This window comes from Dermacentor variabilis, chromosome 1 (assembly GCF_050947875.1).
Source record: "Dermacentor variabilis isolate Ectoservices chromosome 1, ASM5094787v1, whole genome shotgun sequence".
Classification (NCBI taxonomy): domain Eukaryota; kingdom Metazoa; phylum Arthropoda; class Arachnida; order Ixodida; family Ixodidae; genus Dermacentor; species Dermacentor variabilis.
This window is the reverse complement of record NC_134568.1, coordinates 273,478,907-273,502,225: the sequence shown is the minus strand read 5'-3', so window position 1 is coordinate 273,502,225 and position 23,319 is coordinate 273,478,907. Positions and strand designations below refer to the sequence as shown.

General features: G+C 47.0%; 1 protein-coding gene across 1 annotated transcript; it reads left to right on the top strand.

The window, feature by feature from the left end:
* The first annotated feature begins 5,112 nt into the window (after window positions 1-5,112).
* On the top strand, window positions 5,113-22,199 carry LOC142573683 (uncharacterized). Its single transcript, XM_075683034.1, has 4 exons — window positions 5,113-5,225; window positions 6,153-6,241; window positions 20,751-20,862; window positions 21,835-22,199. The coding sequence occupies exons 2-4, from the start codon at window positions 6,202-6,204 to the stop codon at window positions 22,004-22,006; spliced, it is 324 nt and encodes a 107-aa protein (XP_075539149.1). The 5' UTR covers window positions 5,113-5,225; window positions 6,153-6,201; the 3' UTR covers window positions 22,007-22,199.
* The last annotated feature ends 1,120 nt before the right edge of the window (window positions 22,200-23,319 follow it).

The following is a 23,319-nucleotide window of genomic DNA, read 5'->3' as shown; positions in this document are numbered from 1 at the left end:
TGACAACAACAAATGCAATTCTAGGCTGCTGTAATAATAATATATAATAATATTTGGGGTTTTACGTGCCAAAACCACTTTCTGATTATGAGGCACGCCGTAGTGGAGGACTCCGGAAATTTTGACCACCTGGGGTTCTTTAACGTGCACCTAAATCTAAGCACACGGGTGTTTTCGCATTTCGCCCCCATCGAAATGCGGCCGCCGTGGCCGGGATTCGATCCCGCGACCTCGTGCTCAGCAGCCCAACACCATAGCCACTGAGCAACCACGGCGGGTCTAGGCTGCTGTAAAGTAATCAATATGAGAAAGGCTAAATCACGCGTTTCATTTGAATACAAGCACAAAGCGAGAGAGGGAGAGAGAGAGAGAGAGAGAGAGAGAGAATCGGGTGTTACTAATTTAAAAGCACAATAAAACAGACAAATTTAAAAGGGCAATTGGTTGACAATCGATCCTGTTCGATGGGAGAAATACTTTTGGAGCTAAATCCCAAAGTTCGCGCTCCAAAAGAATAGCTAAAATGAGCTGTCAAGTCCAGGCGAAGTCTATGAAGGAGAAATTTTAAAATAATTTTAACTAAATGCCATTAAGCTGTGCCTAACAGAAATAAGTGATGATGTTTCGGCCTCGCTTCAGAAGCACAGAGAGCAGAGCCAGAACTGTGTAGGTAACAGTTCAGGGTTAGACAGCGGCAACTTAATTTCGTGAGGAATACTTCAAGCCACCATTAATTGCAGCACTCACTAATCTGTAGAAATAAAGAAAATAAGTGAGTGGAGGGCCTGATAGAGCTTGAGAGCTTGCATAACTATACGACCTCCGTATTCTAGCGGCAGTGGTCGCAATGGTAAACTGGGAGGAGTAGACCGCAGAGGGTCGCCTTAGCCAGTGAATCAGCAGACTAGTTCAATAGCAAGCCTTCGTAGCCACTCACCCAAATTAAGCATTATTGCATGTTGGCAAAAACTAGCGAAGGAAATAACCTTAATACGGGCAAGCCACTAAAAGCACGTATAAAAGAGAACGCAGATAAAGAATCTGTAAACATCGCAGCTATCGGTAGTTGACGGACCTACGTTGGCAGGTTCTTTCTTCTGTACTAAATGTGATCAGAAGTTCTTAGGGTTAGTGGCAATAAAATTGGACGTTTTAGCATTTAAAAAACGAAACAAAAGCTTAATGTTTAGAAGAACTGCAATGAATCTAAAAAATGAGGTACAAAATGGGGCATTCTAAAACGTATCAACAGCGACCCTTTCCTTAGATTGCGATGTCTCTTTGTTGAAGCACCCTTAAATCATCTTGAAATAAACTGTTTGGATTTCCGTACATTGTTCGATCATACAGCTTGTTTACTTTTCATCAGTACTAGAATTTCAATTGCTGTTTAATTTTGCATTATCAAGCCTATTATTCGCAGATCACTCTTAGCACTCATTAGAGTAAGGTTCAAAGGCCCGCGAATGCCACTGCTACTGATGATGATGGCGATGACGAACTCAATAACTGCGGCGTAGACACGCCGTGGTGAATCGGCTAGGAATGGAGCGGGTTGTTCAAAAAGAAAAAAAAGTGAGGTCTTAGATTAAATGTATGAAACCTTGAGGAGATGGAAGAAAAAGCGTAGCCGTAAATTCTATAACGTGCCTCTCGTCACCCGCAACTTCCTCGACCAACTAACCATACAGCTTTGTAGGCACTTCAATCACGTCAACACTTCTCTTCGCGGGTTGAGGTCAGGCACATCATCTCTTCGTCGTGAGCAGCCAGGGTCAGGCCGGCGTGCTGTGACACCTGCTGTAACAAGATCCGCATTGGATGTGCGGCTGCTTCTTCCATCTTTGACATACTATTCTTTCCTCTTTCTATTCCCCTTTCCCCCACCCCCAGTGCAGGGTAGCAAATCGGGTACTCGTCTGGTTGACCTCCCTGCCTTTCCTGTCCTTGCTCTCTCTCTCTCTCTCTCTTGACGCGCGCTTCAAAAGAGAGAAAACGTGGTCCATTCACTGTCTCATGACGCAATACAATTATAATCTCCTCTTCGCAACTGTCACTTCAACGAAAGGCGAGATTCTTTATAGGTGGGGCTGGGTTATACGGTCGCTCAATCCGATAGCGATCCGATTTCGGAATGTGTACTGTGTCCACAGATACCGCCAGTCTTATAATACGGGTACTTGTAATCTCAAGTGCTGCAGATGCGGTACTGCAAAATAATATGAGATCATATATTCAGTGGATCACTTGAACTCACGTGCGACTCGTGCAGCTGTAAAGAAACAGCCGAACACATATTGTGTTTTTCTTTTTTCATCGTTACCATGTCGAGCAGGGCGACGTTCTTCCTATTGTGTCAGACCGGCTTGATCGTGAGCCACTTTCCGAGAACAACGGGCCGAATTCAAGAAAGTTCTCGTTCGTAAGCACTGTTTTTCCACTGGCTCGTCACCTTCGCCAATGATATTCCCAGCATCGGGATTGGCTGTAATTTCTTCTTACGAACACTACTATGCGCAAGAGCTTTTTGTGAATACAGGCCCAAGATTCTTAGTCGTTATGTGTCGCAGGCTTACAAAGAAACGCAGACATTACTAAAGTTTCTGAAATATACGCGCCTCACTTGGGCAGCCCCAAGTGTTTGCAATAATACTGCCACTCTTCCTCTTTTTTCTCTCTTTCTTTTCATGCCTTAAAGGGGCTGACAACCAATTTTCATGGTACCCATTTTTTTTGTTTAGTGCAATGGATAGCTTACCGGTCAGAGTGTCTAATCATGAAGTGCTAACGCGGAAAACGTCGTGGAACATTTCTTTATCAGAATTTTTTCGATCTGCAGTGAGGATGTAGCCGTTCTCTGGAAGCATGCTGAAAACGTTCATAGGTGAGCGCGATAGCGATTATATGCCGGCATTAGTGGGACGCAGTCGTCAAGCGCGGCCGTAACTATGTATGAGAAAGTATTATTTTGTATATCAAGTTGATGTTCCTGCGATTTATGCTTTCCGAATTGTTAAATTATTTATGCGATAATGGCTACGTGTTCTCGTGCTTTTCTCTTCTACTGCTTTGGTATTTACCCAGACAAAACGAAACCAATCAGATCGAAGACGAAACGACGCCTTGGCACGTGGTACACAGTTGAGCGTGTCGCCGTAGCCACGCGTGCGTTTTTTTATTTTCGACGCATAGAATAATGCGCGAGTGTCTGATAATATACGAACTGCAACTTTAAGCAATAATTATGCCGTACTTAATCACAGTCGACTTACGTACAGTAGTATCATAGAATACGCCAGAAGTACCAAATTTCATCGCCAGGTCTCGCAACTTACTGGTTTCTTACTGGTAATTAACTTTCTTTGACCAATTTAAAATTATAATTCCTACTTAAATTTCGAACAGCGTGGTGGATTCTTTCACTATAAATAATGGTGATTTCATTTCTACCAACGTCTCAGCCATTTCTGGCCAGTTGTCAGTCCCTTTAACATCCCCTGTGTAAGGTAGCAAGCCAAACATGTGTCTGTTGCCCTCCCAACCTTTCCTTCTTTTCCCTCGAAGAAAAGTAATATCAGCACGGCTAACAATTCGCTTTTTAACAAAACAGGTCTCTGGGACATGGGCACCAAATACGCTGGATAATGCTTCTATAAAATGTCTCTAATATATTTGATAAATGTCATCTGATAACGTCAGAAACAGCTCAAATTGTGCTGTGAAACCGGATAGAGTTGGCTTAATGTCTTCAATATGTAACCTGCCCGCGTCTGCGACTTCCTGAGCTTTAGGGTATGAACTCCGCTTGCTCTTTGAGGAACTCCGCGAAATTCGATAACAGTCGCCAGCCGCTTTTCCTTTTGCTGCTCTGCTAGTCTGCATTGCGCATGGGCAAGCTGAAAGTGAGCGAGCAGTGCGTCATCACTGCAGTGGTTCGACTCCCGGTAGTTTACTGCAACGACATCCGCGTATCAGATGCCACAAATTGAATACGCGTGGTGGTTTACAGCTTCAGAATTCTTGTCGTGTTCACTTCGCCGTGAAACCTTTCTGTGTGGTATACAACCAAACTAACAATTTAAGCAACTTTCTTGGTGTCCAGCGAGGAACACGCTATTTTGGTAGTAAATCAGCTTCCAGAGTTCCAATTTTTTATGCACGGAAATATTACATTACAGTTCTCGAGTGCAAAAAGTCCTTTATAAGATGTACGTTTTTTGTGAGCTATCACGGCAATAACTGAGAGTATTACTCATGCGGTCAACACTCGTTGATACACAATTCAACGGATGTAGTAAATATACAATAGAGAGTTGCTTGTCTGCCTCAACCAGTAGATCGTTTCAACGAAATTTCAGCATGCCACTCCATCACACCACACTTACGACAAAAAATAGATAACACACAAATAGATAATAGATGCGCATGTATAAGCAAATACAATTATAATGTTATAATCACTTAAAAGCGGCTAGAGTCGGCGTGTTTTCCGGCAAAACATGTATTGTTCATTCAAATAGTGTTAAATTTAACGGTCACTCAAGTAGCGATATGTTGATCTCTACAATATTTGTTACATTCACACAAAAACAAATGTGTAAAAGCGTTGTCTTTTAGAAATTTCTAGCCATTTTGTGTGGCTTTAAAAGCCTTTTCGTGTGAGTCAAATTATTGCTGACACTCGCATAAAAAAAGCGATGTACTAGAAAGCCGGAACTCATATTCAAGTTCTAAAAGATAGACAGAAAACGTGCCATGCGAACCTGGTAAGGGCGCCCGTGCAGTTTGCCTGTACACGAAGCAATATCCCGAGAGTCGTTTATGTGCGAAGTTAAAAAAGAGAAAGAAAAAGTCAGATACGCGAAAAAACGCCAAGACGAACCGAGCGAGCAAAAGTGTTTTCTAACGTCCCTCCTTCAATGGTGCGTACATCCTGTCCAACCACAGACGTACGCTGGCCACGTTCCGGGCAAAGGTGATTGCAGCCGCGTTGATGGCACACTTACGCAAGGAAGCCCCGGCCACCCGTTCATTTGTATAACCCACAGGGGCGCTTCGCAGCGTCCCTTTCTTCGAACAGGTTCTACGGAAAGAGGGACAGTAAACGGTCACGGACCGACTTCCTGATTTCTGTGTCATTCTTTGCCAAGGATAACCGCTTGCGGCTCCATAAGCGGAGCCCGAACAACCGCTACAACCGGCAGTGCTTCACCGCATCTCGAAAGGTAAGGTTCTCGGTCGACCTGGCGCGTGTTGCGGGGGCCTTCATGCTGCAACGCGCACATGGGTCGCGTATACAGCCTACTGCTTGTACGCGACTCCGTGTTCTTCTTAGGCTGTTGACGATGCTCGAAGCCTGCCTATGCTGTTTGTCAAGTCATGGCGAGTTTAAGCTTTACTTCGGCCACTCAGTGGCCCTCTATTCACTAAGCCAAGCAGGTGCTTCTGCGAGGTCCTGACACGCTGCCAAAAGTAAATACATTTTTGCTGGGGTAATGGCGAAGAACGGGCTACCTTCACTTGGAGCCTTGTATATATCCTTGCGGTTTCAATTAGTTTGGAATATTTATCATCCTGGTGCTATTAATCATAAACGCAATAACTAATTGTTTTCTTGGCAACCGCGCTAAAGTTTGCTATATATTTGTAGCACGGCCAAGCTACTTGAGTCCTTCCAAAATTCATCTCGCGAAATTTACAAATGTGCCTATTTAAATATTGACGAATTTAGAATAAGTGCTTATACAGTACCTGGAAGTATACGCAGGCATGGAAGGTTTCCGAGTGCACAACCGTTTTCTTTGCCACCGTCACATGCTGTACAATTGGGACGAAACTACAGTGTACTATGAGCTGTGTTGTGATTAGGGGCCCAGAAACTTGACGACACGTTTACCGCTTCCATTATTGCAGATCCTCTTCGATATCAAAAAAAAAAAGAAAAATGGACATGCTGAAACGCTATTATTCATTAGTTGGAAAGTACATAGAAGGAAGGAATCGTGATGAATCGTGATTTTAAACAGTTCTGCCAAGTATACCGTTGCAAAGCTAGTGACAGGATTTTAACCACGCATTCTAAAAGCGACATCTTTTGTTGGCAATACCAATACAAAAGAGAAAATTGGATGGTCTTCTTTTGATCGCTTCAGAGGCAGTCGACACCGACAAGAATTCCTGAAATTTCCTCCAAAAAGCACCATGAAAGCGACAATTTTCATCGGAGCCCTCTTGGTTGTGTGTAAGTAAACTGTTATTCGGTTATGTTTTGTTTCTTGTTACAAATCGGTTGCTAAGGATAGATTGAGGTAGAAAGTACCTCGGCTTCTCCACTTTCGTCGGTTCTACAGAAAAAAAGAGTTAACCTTTAGAATTAAATAAACAAAGGAAATGGAGATAATCATAATAAAGAAAAGGATGTTATGACGTCGAGTTCAATGAACGTGTAAATTCTGTACCCGCCACATGGCAGGTGCAGCATAGCTCTTAACGGTTTTCAGTGTTTAACCGCTTTCAAGCTGGTAATTCAAACACAATAAAATACTGACAACTGCGGCAACTTGGATGGGTTGGTAAAGTTGCATAATGATAGATAAACGGCGCAAGAAATACGGGGACTGAGAAAAAAAACAGACGTGTCTGGCGCTGTCACGTCCATTTCTTTTATTAGTTCCCGTCTTTCTTGCGCCGTTTATGCGTCATTACCTACCAATACAGTTTTTTTAGATGCACTAGGTGTTTCAAACTGAAGTGCCGTACGTATAAGAATGCATTTAGTTGAGTAACAACTCGTGCATACAGTAGTTTGTGCTATCAAAGCCCGCAGCTATGGGATACATTTTGTACACGAGGAGATGTTTTCCGCCTTGTATACCGTTGCAATAAGCCGGACATTCAGGCTATGTTGTTCTTGATATCCAGAAGCTGCAGTGGCGTAGCCGGAAATTTTATTTATTTCGAGGGGGAGGGGGGCGGGCACGTACTTGTTCGGAGATGGTGAGAATGAGGGGGCCAGTGGGCGCTAAGAATGCCACACACTAACACTTTTTTTTTCGGGGGGGGGGGGGAGGCATGGGGAGTTCCCGGAGTGCCACCCCCTGGCTGCGCCGTTGAGAAGCTGTGTGCACCTTTGAAATAGCAAGAGCTCAGTGCACTTCGACGAAGATATCCCGATGACAGCCTGCCGTGTTGAACCGCTTGCCATTTTTGCCTGTTTATGTTTCAGAATTTATTCACATATGATCCTTGCTTTGATGTGTTGGGCTGCTGAGCACGAGGTCGCGGGATCGAATCCTGGCCATGGCGGCCGCATTTCGATGGGGGCGAAATGCGAAAACATCCGTGTACTTAGATTTAGGTGCACGTTAAAGAACCCCAAGTTGTCGAAATATCCGGAGTCCTCCACTACGGCGTGCCTCATAATCAGAAAGTGGTTTTGGCACGGAAAACCCCATAACTTAATTAAATTTTGTCTTGCTTTGATTTTAGCTCCCATTCTTACCATGCGCGTAAGAGTACTGAACCTTTCTAACTCAAATTTTCGTCTCTTATTTATTATCAAATACAAGTATTACACAAAATTTTGTAACGTCTCTTTTGTTAATTCTCTCCCCTAGCTGTACGGTTTCCGACCTGATCCATAAACTTTGTCTCAAGTGTACCTAGTTTATTTTGTTTTGTTCAGATGACATCATCACAGCATTTTTTAAGCGCGATTATCATTCCGTACAAGTTGTAATGACCCGCTATGAAAACTTGAGCAACAATTGTACATTGCTTGCACACTCACTTTTCACCCCAGAGAAGCAATCTGCAACTTGAAAAATATTGCCGTATAACGGAAAGGGTCATAAAGTGCCTCTAGAAGCGAGTAACAGCCGTTCATTTACTTAAGGGAGGAAGGCTGTACAACTTTGCACTACATTTGCTAATTTACTTGGTCTTCTGGTCAGGTCCAGTTAGTGCAGTGACTCCGGTTCTATGCAATACCGAAGATGAATACAGTATACGGGCTTCGAGCCGAAGGTCACCCTCAATTTTGGTTGAATCTCAATACATGGGAAAGATGTCCAACTTGAAATCACATAGCTGCCTTAAGGAAGATTTTAGTGACATGCTTGAACAGTGTTGCAATCAGAGGGCATAAACAATGCAAGGCCGAAGGGGAGCTGTCTTTACCTCTGCCCCCTACACGGAGAGAATCCGTGAAACAAACAATAAAGAAAAAAAAACGGAAGAAATGGAATACGAAACGGAGAGGCGTAAGATTATTCGAGTGCGCCATTCTAACACTGCTCACCTTTACCTCAGCTAGTTTCGTTACCTTCAGGGCTCCGGTGAAGTCGTGTAGACCAGCCATTATCATATTTTATCATAATCACCATCACCAGCGGCGGCCTACTTTATGCACACTGCAAAACAAATGCAACCTCCCAGCGATATCCAACTACTCGTGTGTTGGTCAGTCGACTCCGTGTTATGCCTGCAAATTTCCTAATCCCATCGTACCACTTATCTCTCTGGCATCCTCGACCGCTCTACATTTCCATAGCACCCATTCTTTCACTCCAGTAGACCATCGTTTGTTTGCTCTACGCTTTATATGACCTGCCTGAATCCGCTGATTTCTCTTAGTTTCAACGAGAACACTGTAAGCTAGCCTGTTTGCTCTTTCATCCGTCTTTGTTTCGATTAATCTACACCTATAATTTTCTTTTGTTTTGTTTTGTTGTGCGGTCCTTAGCTTGTTCTCACATTTCTTTATTACTCAACGTTTCAATACCATAAGTTAAAACTGGTAAAAGGCACACATGCATACGTCAATTTTTAATGTGGACAAGCTGCCGTTCTTCGCTTGAGGCCCGGTGCGTGTCAAATGCATTTCAATGAATTTTCATTATTCTGGAAATTTCCTTCTCACGATCCGGCTCACCTGTTACTACTTCGCCCAGATAAATGCACTCCTGCACGACTTCGAGAGGCTGATTACCAATCATAATTTCTTGTTCCTTCAGAAGAGTATTGTGCGTTACCGTAGTCGTTGGCCCATTAATAATCGAACCTACCGTTTTATTTTGCCACTTCATACTCTCAGTGATATGTCGCGAGTCAGCTCCAGCGTTCTTGAACAGGAATTAAACACAATTTCATGAAATGTCACTAAAATATTTTATTAGTGTTACATACTATTCCAATTACATAACGCAATCTGACGAAGGCTACTCCTAGCACTAGTCGACGCAGCAATGTTAAGGTAATTTTGCGGTCGCTATATGTAACCGACATGACGGATCACGGCCCGTAAACACTTTAGAATGCAGAATACTGCCCATTTGCCAGGTGGTTACCCCCGCTCATATTCAGCAGAGCCACGATTCCGGATCCCAGTTTTAATTGAATGATGCGTGATCTTGATGCGTATTCTGTGATTCTAATGCAGCTCTTGAAGCTCTTAATGTTTACGCCGTAGGAATTAGGAGCAACTACTGTCCGCCATCAGAGAAAACTGCCACCGTTGTGTTTACAAAAATTGCGATATATTTCTGCCTTTCTTTTTTCCTCATTCCTTCAGCCCACCTTCTTCTAGGGCCTTTCTTCCCCTTTGTCCCATTGCCTGTAGAATAGTAAGTAGACGAATATATTGTCACGTGGTAGTGACGGTCAAGAAAGAAGCAATACGGTGGAATACAAAACTAGCTTTTATTGGGCGAACCTGTGCCCACAACAACAGGCTACACTTATAGCACAACGATAGCGGCGAACACGGTCGGCGATCGTCGGAAAACTGATTAGCGGGTCAAGCGCGTCGGCTTTTATAGATCAATCGTCGAATGTTCCAGATTAACTGATGGGACCCGCGTGTCTTCCACAAAGTTCTACACCATTCGTGTCACGCGATGAAATCTGATAACACAAGGTTCGGTGACAACAGGCACGCGGATAGAAGCGTCGATAACTTTCCAGAAACGTCGGATACATGCAGGCGCGTCCCTCGCTGTGCGATTACAGTTGTTAAGCGGCGAAACGTGGTTGCCCGATAAAGATAAGTACACGTGTCAATATGCTGGCTAGCCACTATGCTTTTCAATTAACAGCTTCCTGTGTCTCTGAATGATGTGAACCTAGAAAAGTAGCCCACCAAATAGCCAGGAATTTGGTTCCGGCTATTTCGCTATAATAGCCGGCGGTAGTAAGTTGGTATTTTTCTTTATTTCAGGAAAAGTGATGTTTTCAGTAGGATACTTCAGGCACAAAAAAGGGGACAGTGTCGTTGCTGCGGGTGAGAACCTAATTGCTAAGGCACCAGCAATTCGCTGGATAAGAGCGCCGCGAACAGCAGCAGTAAGAGCACTGGCATGCGATGCAGACAACGGGCCGAAGGCGCACACAGCACTTCCAGTAATTTCACACTGTTGATTTTGAAAGCGTAATGAGCCGCAAAACAAATTTTCGTGCGCCTGCCCTTGAGAAAGGTCGCCGCTTGTACGAGGCAGGTCACATTTATGACATCAGATAGTATATAAAGCAGAAAACTAGTGCAAATTGCGATGCAATGGCACCCCGCAAACAAAGCGCTCCATGGCAAGCTAAGACGTGGAACTCCATCAGTTATAGTGCAGATGCTATTGCGCTCTGCACGTTAACATTTTCGTGTATTTCAGCATGTAGATTGGTGAAGCACAAAAATCATGGACAAAGGAATACGAGATTTTTTTTTTTCTGCTTCATCGATCGCACATGTGTTGGTATGTTCCACTTTTCCGTTCATCTTTCTTCTTCTTTTTTTGATGCTTCGCCCATCTTAATGTCTTATTAATTCGCTCAATCCTCAGCCTTGGTCTTTTTCACAGCTTGGCGGAGCTAAACTGTCGCCGGCGGCTAGTGCTCGTGTAAGGCCGGCGTTGACGGCTAGTTTGAACATGCTACTGCGTTGGCATTTGCCGGTGATGCAGAGCATACAGAATCGTGTACAAGACGCAGCCAGAGCTGGGAAGCGTGAGGAAGGGAAATAAACCTTATTTAAGAAAAAAAAACAGCCAAGAAAGGCGCACACAGGAAACATGCAGTGTTTGGATCGCACCGCTGGTACGATCTGTTGTTGGGAACTCGGCGCTGACGCCCGTGGTTGTACCTGGGTCGCAAGCCCCAAGGGTAGCGTTGGCCTGGCGGCCTGGGGTACAACTGGAAGCATCCGAAGGTCCCGGCAAAGCATGAGTCGACTGGTAACAACAAAACAACTTGTTTATTTTAACATCGCAAAGAGTTGGCGGTCAGGTTTGACCGAAGTAGAGAGACGGGAGAGCACTTTACTCAACAGAAGAAATCGGAGCCCTCCTTTTTGGCGTCCGGGGGCAGCTGTTTTTATACTCTCGCAGTTGAGGGCAAGAAGGAACCCCTCAAAAGACGAGCACGTGAATGTACAATGGGCTAATGGTGACGCACACTGTCGTAGCGATGCCGTAGCACCATGACGAGCACGATCTCGTAGCACCCTGTCGAGCACGATCTCGTAGCACCCTGTTGTAGCGCTGCCGTAGCACCATGTCGAGCACGATCTCGTAGCACCCTGTTGTAGCGCTGCCGGTCGGGCACAATGACTGTAATGAGAGGATGATCCCTGCTTTGGCATCGCCTGTTTCGGGCACAATGACTGGAATGAGAGGATGATCCCTGCTTCGGCATCGCCTGTTTCGGGCACAATGACTGGAATGAGAGGATGATCCCTGCTTTGGCATCGCCTGTTTCGGGCACAATGACTGGAATGAGAGGGTGATCCTTTGCGGTCGCATCGCCGCAGTCGCGCCTGGAAACACCTGCCGATGAGTGTTGCGGCGACGACGATCGGGCCAAAATGTCTGCCGCCCCGCCGCAGTCGCGCCGGCAAAACCACGTGTCGCAGGCGAAACGCAACAGACCGCCCCGCCGGGGGAAGGAGATCCCGATGGACAGGGGACTGCATCCGCTGTCCGGAGGGATGTCGCTCGATGATGCTCATAACCGAAGTCGGGCGTCCCTCGACGTTTCTTGAGCGCAGCGCACAGAGAAGGCCTCGTTCTCTCGTTCAGGTTCGCACGGGACACTGCAAAGTGACTTCGGGAGAGTTCACATTTTTGTTCTCGTTCCCGGCAAGCGTTAGAACTACGCTGAAACTCAACCGCTCAGTCAGCAAGCACGGCACAACCCTCACTAAGCCCTGCCAGGCTCTTTCCCCTTTTTATACCACTGCCTAGTTCCTTACAGTAGTCTAGCATCACTCAGAACGCGTCCACAAATTGAAAAATTGCACTAGAAAGCATATCATCACTTTGAAACACTAAACAAAAGCAATATGTTAAAAAAAATCCTGCCTCAGGAAGAAAAACATCAGTAACAAACAATTTTGAGGCTGATTCCTACGTTAGGGGCTTCGACTTAAGCCATCGGCGTTACCGTTGAGACTCCCCTTTTTGTAACGCACCTCAAAGGAATATTGTTGTAAAGCGAGGCTCCAGCGCAGGAGGCGGCCATTTTTGGGAGAGATGGTCTGCAGCCATTGGAGAGGGCAGTGATCCGTCTCAATGATAAACCTCGAGCCGGCTAGATAGCATGACAATTTCTGAACGGCCCACACGAGACACGCACACTCTTTCTCGGTGGCGCTATACGCCTGCTCACGACTGGTCAGCTTACGACTAGCATACAGGACGGGGTGTTCTACTTCTCCATTTTCCCGTTGGCACAGTACAACGCCCATGCCTCGCTCACTAGCATCGCACTGAACAATGAACCCTTTTGTATAGTCTGGCGATCGTAGCACAGGCTGGCTTGTTAGGGCACTCTTTAGGGCGCTAAAAGCTCTTTCCTTGGTCTCGTCCCAGACGACTGTTTGAGGCTCTGTCTTTCTTAGAGCATCCGTCAGGGGAGCCGCGATATCAGAGTACCTAGGGATGTACCTCTGATAGTAGCCGGCGACACCCAAGAACGACCGAATATCGGTCTTGGTGCGCGGTTGCGGAAAGTCTCGCACAGCGGCCACTTTTATTTCAGAGGGGCGGCGACGACCCTGACCAATCACGTGACCGAGGTAGACAACCTCGGCCTGTGCTAACTGGCACTTAGGAGCCTTTACTGTCAAGCCTGCTTCGCGCAGGCGGGTTAGCACTGCCCGCAAGTGTGTCATATGCTCAGACCAGGATGCGGAGAATATCGCTACGTCGTCTAGATACGGTAAAGCGAATTCTTGCTGTCCCCGCAACACTTTATCCATGAGACTTGAAAAACAGTATGGCGCGTTCTTCAAACCAAAACTCAACACTTTAGGACGGAATGTTCCCATTGGTGAAATGAACGCCGCATACCTACTAGCCTCTTCTGTAAGTGGAACCTGCCAATAACCCCTGACAAGATCTAGGGTGGAAATAAACTGAGCGCTACTAACTTTCTCAAGGCGCTCCTCGATGTTAGGGATCGGATAAATTTGATCCTTAGTGATGGAATTAAGCCTGCGGTAGTCGACGCAAGGACGAGGTTCCTTGCCCGGTACCTCAACTAAAATCAAAGGGGAGGTATAATCACTCTCACCTGCCTCAATAACACCGAGCTGTAGCATTTTCTTTACCTCAGCCTCCATAATATCGCTCTGGCGGGGTGACACCCGATACGCCTTGGGTCGTACTGGCTCTGGGGAGGTAAGTTCTATATCATGAGTAAGTACAGAAGTCCTACCAGGCCTCTCAGAGAACAGACCTTGAAACTCTTGTAATAGCTGGTGTAGTTCGGTTTTCTGCTCGGGCGACAGCGGTGCTTTACTGATAAGGTCACTAATGACTTGACCGGTGTCTTCCCTGTTCGTCACTGAGCCTAGTCCCGGAAGCTCGACCGGAAGCTCTTCAGGAACGTTTACCATCATGCACACCACTGCTTCCCTTTGTCTATAAGGTTTGAGCAGATTACAGTGGTAAACTTGCTGTGCTTTCCGCTTTCCTGGCAGACTTACCACGTAGCTAACGTCCGACAGTTTCTGAACAATTCGTGCTGGGCCCTCCCACTGCACGTCTAGTTTGTTGTTTAGCGATGTGCGCAATATCATGACCTCATCGCCCACCTCAAAACGACGGGCCCTGGCTGTCCGATCATAATAAACCTTGGCCCTCTGCTGGGCCTTTGTCATTGCTTCACCTGACAACTCCTGTGCCCTTCTTAAGCGTTCGAGGAGCTTAAGCACGTACTCCACCACGACTGGGTCGTCGCCCCTACCTTCCCACGATTCTCGAAGCATGCGAAGCGGAGATCGAAGCGAGCGACCGTACACCAGTTCAGCTGGCGAAAACCCCGTAGCCGCATGCGGCGCGGTCCTTAAAGCAAACATCACCCCAGGCAGACACAGCTCCCAGTCAGTTCGATGTTCAAAACACAACGCTCTCAGCACGCGCTTCATGACGGAGTGGAGCTTCTCAACGGAATTCGACTGTGGGTGGTACACTGAGCTGTGTAACAGCTTTACCCCACACCTTTCGAGAAAAGTTGTCGTCAAAGCGCTAGTAAACACTGTGCCCTGATCTGATTGGATTTCCGCAGGGAAACCAACTCGCGCAAATATGGACAGTAGTGCATTAACTATCTCAACTGAGCTGAGTTCTTTAAGCGGCACTGCTTCAGGGAACTTTGTCGCTGGGCAGATCACAGTCAAAATGTGTCTGTACCCTGTGGCTGTTACCGGCAGAGGTCCCACTGTATCAATAACGAGCCGTCTAAAAGGCTCCGTAATGATAGGTACCAATTTCAACGGCGCCCTCGATTTGTCCCCTGGTTTGCCCACCCGCTGACAAGTGTCACATGTCCTCACGAAATGGTCTGCGTCCCGAAAACACCCTGGCCAATAGTACTCTTGCAAGAGACGGTCCTTAGTTTTCTTAACTCCTAGGTGTCCGGACCACGAACCCCCGTGTGACAAGCGCAACAGATCCTGACGATAGCATTGAGGCACGACCAGCTGATCGAACTCCACTCCTCTGCGGTCTAGATACTTCCGGTACAGGACTCCACCTCTTTCCACAAAACGCGCAGTTTTCCTGGCGATACCTTCTTTGACATTGCAGCGCACGTTTTCCAGGCTGCCATCCTTTTTTTGCTCGGCTATCAAAGCCGACCGGCTGACTTTTAGCAACCTATCAAGTCCGTCTGACGTAGGCGCGATGAGCAAATCAGTAGATAGCTCTTCTAACTTTCCCGAATCGGGATTTTCCTCTCCAGTATCTGGCGCCTTCAACGCTACAGACTCAATTTTATTCTGTTCGGGCGTGCTCTGAATATCAGCTTGCTGCGCCTCTGACCCTTTTTCGTTGTTTGATAACGTCGGCCCCGCAACTACCGCCTTTGCAGCGAGCTCCCGAACCTTCGATCTGGTTAAGGCCTGAACACTAGCTTCACCAAACAAAAGCCCCTTCTCGCGCAGGAGGTGATCGGACCTGTTTGAAAATAGGTACGGGTACTGGGGTGGCAGCATAGATGACACTGCCGCCTCCGTCTCAAGCGCTCCGAAAGGTCCTTCAATAAGCACCTTTGCTACTGGCAGACACACGCTATGAGCTTCCACGGCTTGCTTGATCCATGCGCACTCGCCCGTGAACATATGGGGTTCTACATAAGACGGGTGAACTACATCCATCGTAGCTGCGGAATCGCGAAGCACTCGGCACTCTTTCCCGTTCACGAGGAGGTCTCGCATGTAAGGCTCGAGAAGCTTCATGTTCTCGTCAGTGCTGCCTATTGAAAAAAACACAACTTTTGGTGTTGTTTCCGGACACTGCGCCGAAAAGTGACCCGGCTTCTGGCACGTATAACAAACGCGCGCTCGCCTCATCTCGAACCGCTTTCTGCGTTTGGCTGCCGCCGTCTCTTTACGTTTGGTCGGACTGCTTTCACTCGCATCCTCACTACGCGTGTCCCCCTTTAATCTCATGGGCGTGAATTTCGGCCTCTCAAACTTCGAGCCAAATTCACCCTTTTGACCGTCCTTAGCTCCGCGAGCCCGACGAGTCACAAACTCCTCGGCTAGCTCAGCGGCTTTAGCCACCGTACAAACGTCTGGCCTATCCAAGACCCAGTATCGCACGTTCTCCGGTAACCGACTATAAAACTGTTCTAGCCCGAAGCACTGCAGAACTTTATCGTGGTCACCGAACGCTTTCTCTTCTTTGAGCCACTCCTGCATGTTTGACATAAGCTTGTACGCAAACTCTGTGTATGACTCACTTCTGCTTTTCTCATTTTCCCGAAACTTCCGACGGAACGCCTCCGCAGACAGCCGGTACTTTTTTAGCAGACTCGATTTTACTTTGTCGAAATCCTCTGCTTCCTCTCTATCCAAGCGAGCGACTACGTCGGCCGCCTCGCCGGGTAACAAAGTGAGCAAGCGCTGTGGCCACGTTTCCCGAGAGAACCCCTGCTTCTCGCACGTTCGCTCAAAGTTAACCAGGAACAAACCAATGTCCTCTCCAAGCTTAAACGGCCGCATTAGGTCAGTCATTTTGAACAATACGCGTTCTCCTGCACCGTGTGCCTGACTTCCATTACGAGCGCGTTCCATCTCTACCTCAAGACGCTTCATTTCCAAAGCGTGTTGACGGTCACGCTCTTGTTGCTCTCGCTCTTTCTGTTCTTTACGTTCACGCTCTTCTTTTTCTTTCTGTTCTTTACGTTCACGCTCTTCTCTTTTTGCAGTCTCCCTCTCTTCAATGGTCTCAAGGCATTCCGACAGCTCGTCATCCTCAGCCTCTAACTCAAGAATAGCCTTTAGCAGTTCAGGTTTTCTGAGTTTGTCCGAGACATCCAGACCCAACTCTCTTGCAAGCTCCAACAATTTCGGTTTGCGCAACGACTTCAAATCCATGGCTGCTCTGAATGCTGCTTTCTCTACTGCTTACTATTGTCTTGCCGCAAACTAACCCGGCAGCAACGACAACCACAATTACCAGCTCTGTTTCTGACACTAACAAAAGCCTGGCAAAGCTCAGAAGAAGAAAGTCCCGCACTCACCAAACCTCGCAGGCAGGAATTCCGCGCAGTCGTTCCGCTGCAGGCAACCAGTCGTCACACAGGGCTCGTTGCACTGCTCCCGGATCGTCGTTGAGCTGCTCAGCATACTGTCAACTGCATCTCTTTGCTGCTGGCCTCCGTTGTCGCGATCTCACCGCTGGCAGACAGTTGTTTGAAGTCGTAGGCGATCTCACCGCTGCCAACCAGTTGTTTGGATCGCACCGCTGGTACGATCTGTTGTTGGGAACTCGGCGCTGACGCCCGTGGTTGTACCTGGGTCGCAAGCCCCAAGGGTAGCGTTGGCCTGGCGGCCTGGGGTACAACTGGAACCATCCGAAGGTCCCGGCAAAGCATGAGTCGACTGGTAACAACAAAACAACTTGTTTATTTTAACATCGCAAAGAGTTGGCGGTCAGGTTTGACCGAAGTAGAGAGACGGGAGAGCACTTTACTCAACAGAAGAAATCGGAGCCCTCCTTTTTGGCGTCCGGGGGCAGCTGTTTTTATACTCTCGCAGTTGAGGGCAAGAAGGAACCCCTCAAAAGACGAGCACGTGAATGTACAATGGGCTAATGGTGACGCACACTGTCGTAGCGATGCCGTAGCACCATGACGAGCACGATCTCGTAGCACCCTGTCGAGCACGATCTCGTAGCACCCTGTTGTAGCGCTGCCGTAGCACCATGTCGAGCACGATCTCGTAGCACCCTGTTGTAGCGCTGCCGGTCGGGCACAATGACTGTAATGAGAGGATGATCCCTGCTTTGGCATCGCCTGTTTCGGGCACAATGACTGGAATGAGAGGATGATCCCTGCTTCGGCATCGCCTGTTTCGGGCACAATGACTGGAATGAGAGGATGATCCCTGCTTTGGCATCGCCTGTTTCGGGCACAATGACTGGAATGAGAGGGTGATCCTTTGCGGTCGCATCGCCGCAGTCGCGCCTGGAAACACCTGCCGATGAGTGTTGCGGCGACGACGATCGGGCCAAAATGTCTGCCGCCCCGCCGCAGTCGCGCCGGCAAAACCACGTGTCGCAGGCGAAACGCAACAGCAGGAAGAAAGGAAAAGGACTGGACTACAACTGTTTATTCGACAGAACGGGGCTCTAATTTATAAAGGGCACTCTGTCACATGACAACCGCACAATTGGCTTATGGCAACCAACCGTCAAGAAAACGCAATGCCAAAGGCCGCATGCACCTTCTATCTTCCAAGAAATCTCACATCTATCTTTGCTTAACCCCAGTGATGACAATGTTAGCAATACAGATGTTAGTTAATCGTAACAACGCAGAGTCACACGTTCATAGCATAGCAGAGTCACATGTTCATAGCAAAAGCACAGTAAAAACCAATAAAACAACTAAACAATTGGCTGGTTCAAAACCAATAAACAACCAACTGGCTGATTTTTTTTCTTAAATACGATGCAGCAACTAGCCCAACAACGTGTTTTACGGGAAATATGCCCTTAAATAAGAAGACTGAACCACTGAAAGGATGGCAGAATGACGACTACAAATCCACCTATTGGCCTTGGTGCACAAGCTCCGAAACCGCCACACCTGCAGAAGCTAATACCCACAATTTACATGGAGCACGAAGCTCTTGTTAATGAACTGCTCCTATATTTATGTTAGAAGAATTATACAAAAGTAGCGTTGGAAATGGGCGTACCGTCGCCTAGAACCGCGCTTATCCAGGCTTTGCATCATACCATCTGATGAGGCGAGGCTGGAAACTGGTAGAACTAAGTGGCCTCACCGAGTTCAGTCATCTTTGAGTAACTGTTAGTGCACCAAAAAAGGCAAGATGTTTGTTCGGATTGGGTTCCACGTGGTATTTCGGCAGCGCAAAAAATAAGAAAGATAGTAACACAATCAACATAACGTAGCTGGCGGCTGCATCTGCTGCGCCTGGTTCGGCCGTCACATGCCATTGCATTCGCGAGGCCGCCGCAAGAAGGCGCCACGGGTCCAAGATGATTCCGCGCCTGTTGCCTATAGCGGCGCCCCAAAGTATAAAAACACAGTTTACTTCTCAGTTGAGACATATTGGGGCACCATGAAAAGCGTCTGTCGATAATGACGCCAAGGACGCGGTGAGTATTGGCCCACAAACTGTTTTGGTTGTTGACCATGACAACGTACCAGGGTCCGTAGTTACAAATCAATTTGTAAGCTTGAGTGGTTCGTAAGAGCAGGCGCCGACAAATTGTGATAGCTCATGTACTATTAATTATCGAAGGCGGCCTGCCTATGACATAACACGGACATATATGTCTGACCTAGCAGTATTGTGCCCCCCACCCCTCAAGTGGCAAGCTTCAAATAAGAAAAAAAATGCACCCCAATCAGTCCACGGTATCTAAGAATTCTAATCTGTTAATGCAAAGTTGATTGTCCTGTGTTTTCGCTATTATAATGCGACAGCATTATAGACGGACTTCCCCCACTGATGAAAAGTATGGGCCGATCCCTAAGTAAAGCAGCGTCTCAAACACACCGTCTTCAAGCTCTAGATGTCACGAGGGAAGAGTTCTAAAAACTGGCACGTGACATAAGAGCCAGACGTTTCAACTAGCGACTTCGGCACGAGGGAAGCATGCGCAAGATCGTGGTCTAATGGTTAGAGCATTGGGCTGCTGGGCTGGAAGATTGAAGTTCGATCCCACCAGTGGTCACACATGTCTTTTTAGCATTATAGGCGTGATTCGCCCTCTTCGGAGGAATCTAACTGAAAACTCGAGGTATGTTGAACGCATGCGCGAACGCATCACAGTGTGCACGAAATCGCAAGTTTGTAGGAAATACGCAGTATAGAAACGTCTCTTTGAATTCGATTCTGGGGTTTCAAGTGCCAAGACCCCGAGTTGATTATGAGGCACGCCGATGTGGGGGACTCCGGATTAATTCTGACCACCAGGGGTTCTTTAATGTGCCTCCAATGCACGGGATACGGGCGTTTTCACATTTCGCCCGCATCGAAATGCGGCGGCCGCGCCCGGCACTCGTGGGATCAATACCTCGTGCACCTCGTGCTTAGCAGCTCGTGCTTAACAGCGCAACAGCATAGCCGCTAAGCCACCGCGGCGGTTCAAAATATCACTTCGTTGAATGAGAGTGTGCAAGCTCACCCGCGATTGATGCAGGCGCAAGCATTTGTCAGGATGTCTCAACCCTCACATTCTAAGTATGCTATCGCATATCTCGAGAGCTAAATCGACCTGGCTTGCTGCAGCGCGCGGCGAAGAGCTTTAGCTCTGTTTGTCATGCACCTGGTGTAGAATTAACAGACCCTTCGACGAAAGAACTGTTTGCTATTTGCCGGCCACATTCACTGATGTTTTTGCTCTTACAATTGGCCAGCGTTTATTTTACATGCGCCACTGTCTCTTGCAAACTGCTTAGAAAGTATTGGTACAGGACCCGTCCTCAGTGTCGCCTTATACGCAAGAACTAGGAGCACACCGGCTGAGTTTAATTTTGTTTCTTTTAGAGAACTCTGAGCACGAACTTGTATACTTGCCTTTCTTCCCGCATTATTCGTTCGATCGATCGTTATGTGTTTTGTTGGTGTTGTTGTTGTTGTTGTTTACATAAACTTGTAGCGGCTTTTTTTTTTGTGCTCCAATTTATGGTCGTATACGCACGTTTCGGCCATTATGACTGATAAACGCCCATGGACAAAATCGAGGGTCTGGCGCTTCTCCTCCGCTTGCTCCTCGCAGTGTGCACGACCGCCTACGGATGCGACCACATGGGCTACCGCCGGGATGCGGGCCGCTGCAAGACGAAGCACGAAACCAATTTGCAACAGGCGTCAGCTTCCCAGAGATGCTGGTGGGAGAGCTGCTTCTATTGCGTCGGCGACGTGCATGCATGCAGGATGCGAGCGGCGGCCCTTGAGGACTCCTGAACTGGCCATTAAGCCCACTCGAAAGCAATAGATAGCGCGATCGGCAATTATTCAGCGACAGCTGTTTCTGATGTGGTTGCTCGGTGTTTTGCCGTCTTCGCATGCGTACCAAAACATAAATAAGTGCAGCGTTAATTGCCGTTGCCACATGTAACTGCAGCAAAACAAAGAAACAGGAACTACTAACCATAGAAAGTGGTATGGGATAGGGAGGTAATATGAACTTTGCCTTCGTAAAAAGGAGAGGAAAGGTGCGTCTACTCAAAACTAAAGTGCGCTGGCCTAATGTGTCTCTTGTATTCCGATTGTGTCGTATTTTCGCCTCCTTGCTTTATTTATATAATATCCATGACCTCCGAAACTCCCCTGTTTATACGCGTAAACGTAATACGTAGCGTGCTCTGATTCCATTCCTGTTATAATGCATTTACGGCTGTTTTTAATGTATACATTTTTTTCAGTATTCGACGCTTGATCCTGAAGAATACGCACATGAGCTTTAATGTTGCACTACTACGTGCTGCACTAACGCAAGAAGAACAACGCGATTTCAAGGCTCATTTAGCGCTTAGAATTGAATGAAGCTGAAGTAACTGCAAGGTCATTTACTACAGTAATCAACGCAGAAAAAATACAGCTGTTATTTTTTTTTCTTGTGTTCTGCTAAATCAAGTTAGTCCTAAGTTAAGCTTCAACTTATCTCACAGGGCATGGAGTGAGCACTCTCAAGGAATGACCACTTCCACACATGTATACGTAGCTCTTATGTTGCTGGTGTTCTTGTGTGTTAAGCAAAGAAGCAGCTGGAGCTTCCCATCTCAGTATCCCTTGTAATACCTACATTTAAACAACCAAATAATAAGACGTTTATTTTTGTTGTTGTTGTTTTGTTTCAGCGCATTCTACGTCCTCTCGGAGTGCCTCAAGCTGGCCTCTCGGTACTCGGACTGTCCCCAGGCTTATGCTATGGCTGAGCTGAAAGAACTTCGCGATGCGAGCCGCTTGACCCCCGACCAGTGTCAGGGTGGACGAGAGCTGTGTGGTGACGCGCCGAGAAGACAATACTAGTCCCAGCGCTGCCGCCACAAGAGGCGTCGAATACGTCCCAACTGTGACACCTGTCACCTCACACTGCCGCTCTCATGCCATCAATTATGAAAGAAACATCCGTAATGCTGGACATTATTGACAGGAGAAGGACGAAAACCCGAACACCATGCACACGCAAAATGGTGTGGAATAAACATTTTTATGAATGACAGTTCTGTCAGCACAAGGTTTGTATGTCATCCACTTGCATATAGCTGGTACAGAAGTGGGCTTTGCACGATGAATGTTACGTAGTAAAATGAAAATCTTCAGCAAATGCCCTTGGCTCAGCAGGAAGGTACCTAATTTCAAAATCTCGGTCATTGGAGATCGTATTTTGTACTGCTTCGTGAGGGCCAGCTTGGAATATATGCTGTGTATAATAACATTCTATTTTAGCTACAGTAACGTACAGTTATGCAGGGATCAATTGCACTAACTCATGTACTGACAACTTAAGCTTTACCTATCTCGCCTTTGATCTATTTTAACGCTGTTCACACTCTGAGCAACCTCACAGTGAAAACAAACTGGATATTTAAGAATGTTTTCCAACTTTTCTTGTAAGCCTGCAAGATGCTGTTGCAAAGCCGCATATAGCTCCTGCACTTGAAGCTATGTTGATATGCAAACATGAGAATGCGGTTCACTTCCCATGTGCGCGATGAACTAGCCATTATTGAAACCAACATTTTATTCGCATGAAGCTGTCTGCAAACCGTTTTTGTGACAGTGAAATGGAGTAGCAAAATACACAAGTAATCTTTGGTAAGTGTACCCAAAATCAAGAATAGGGCTGGCAGTTGGAGTAGCACACTGTGGTATAAAGGTTATGAACAGGGATAAGGTGCCTCAGAAAGGCTGGACAACGTTTCGATGGAAGGACCTGTCGATAGGAATCCATTGACGAAGATAGGTCCTTCTATCGAAACGTTGGCCAGCCTTTCTGATGCACCTTATCCTGTTTATAATCATTATACCACAGTTTGGTCAGTGTACGCAATTTAAGACTACTTGGTAAAATACAGCCCATCAAAACATAGACACAGAGGCCCTTCTTGAAGGCAACATATTAGCAAGCGGAGGCATTTCCCTGTAAGGCTGCTCAAATGCAGCGGTGGGGTCAACACCGCGCCGTAAATCGCGCGCCAGAGCGTCTGAACGCGCTCGATACTACGGAAGACTTTGCTCGATAACGACAGATGGCGCCAGCGAACCAGCAGCTAACCAAGTAGCAATGAGCGTGCGAGGCCAGAAGCGCTGCGCTTCCGTTCCCATATAAAACAAGAACG

Coding starts and splice junctions, on each gene's coding strand:
- LOC142573683 (XM_075683034.1), top strand. CDS start 6,202: ATGAAAGCGACAATTTTCATCGGAGCCCTCTTGGTTGTGT. Junction 6,242..20,750: donor CGGAGCCCTCTTGGTTGTGT/GTAAGTAAACTG, acceptor TGCTCCTCGCAG/TGTGCACGACCGCCTACGGA. Junction 20,863..21,834: donor TCAGCTTCCCAGAGATGCTG/GTGGGAGAGCTG, acceptor GTTTTGTTTCAG/CGCATTCTACGTCCTCTCGG.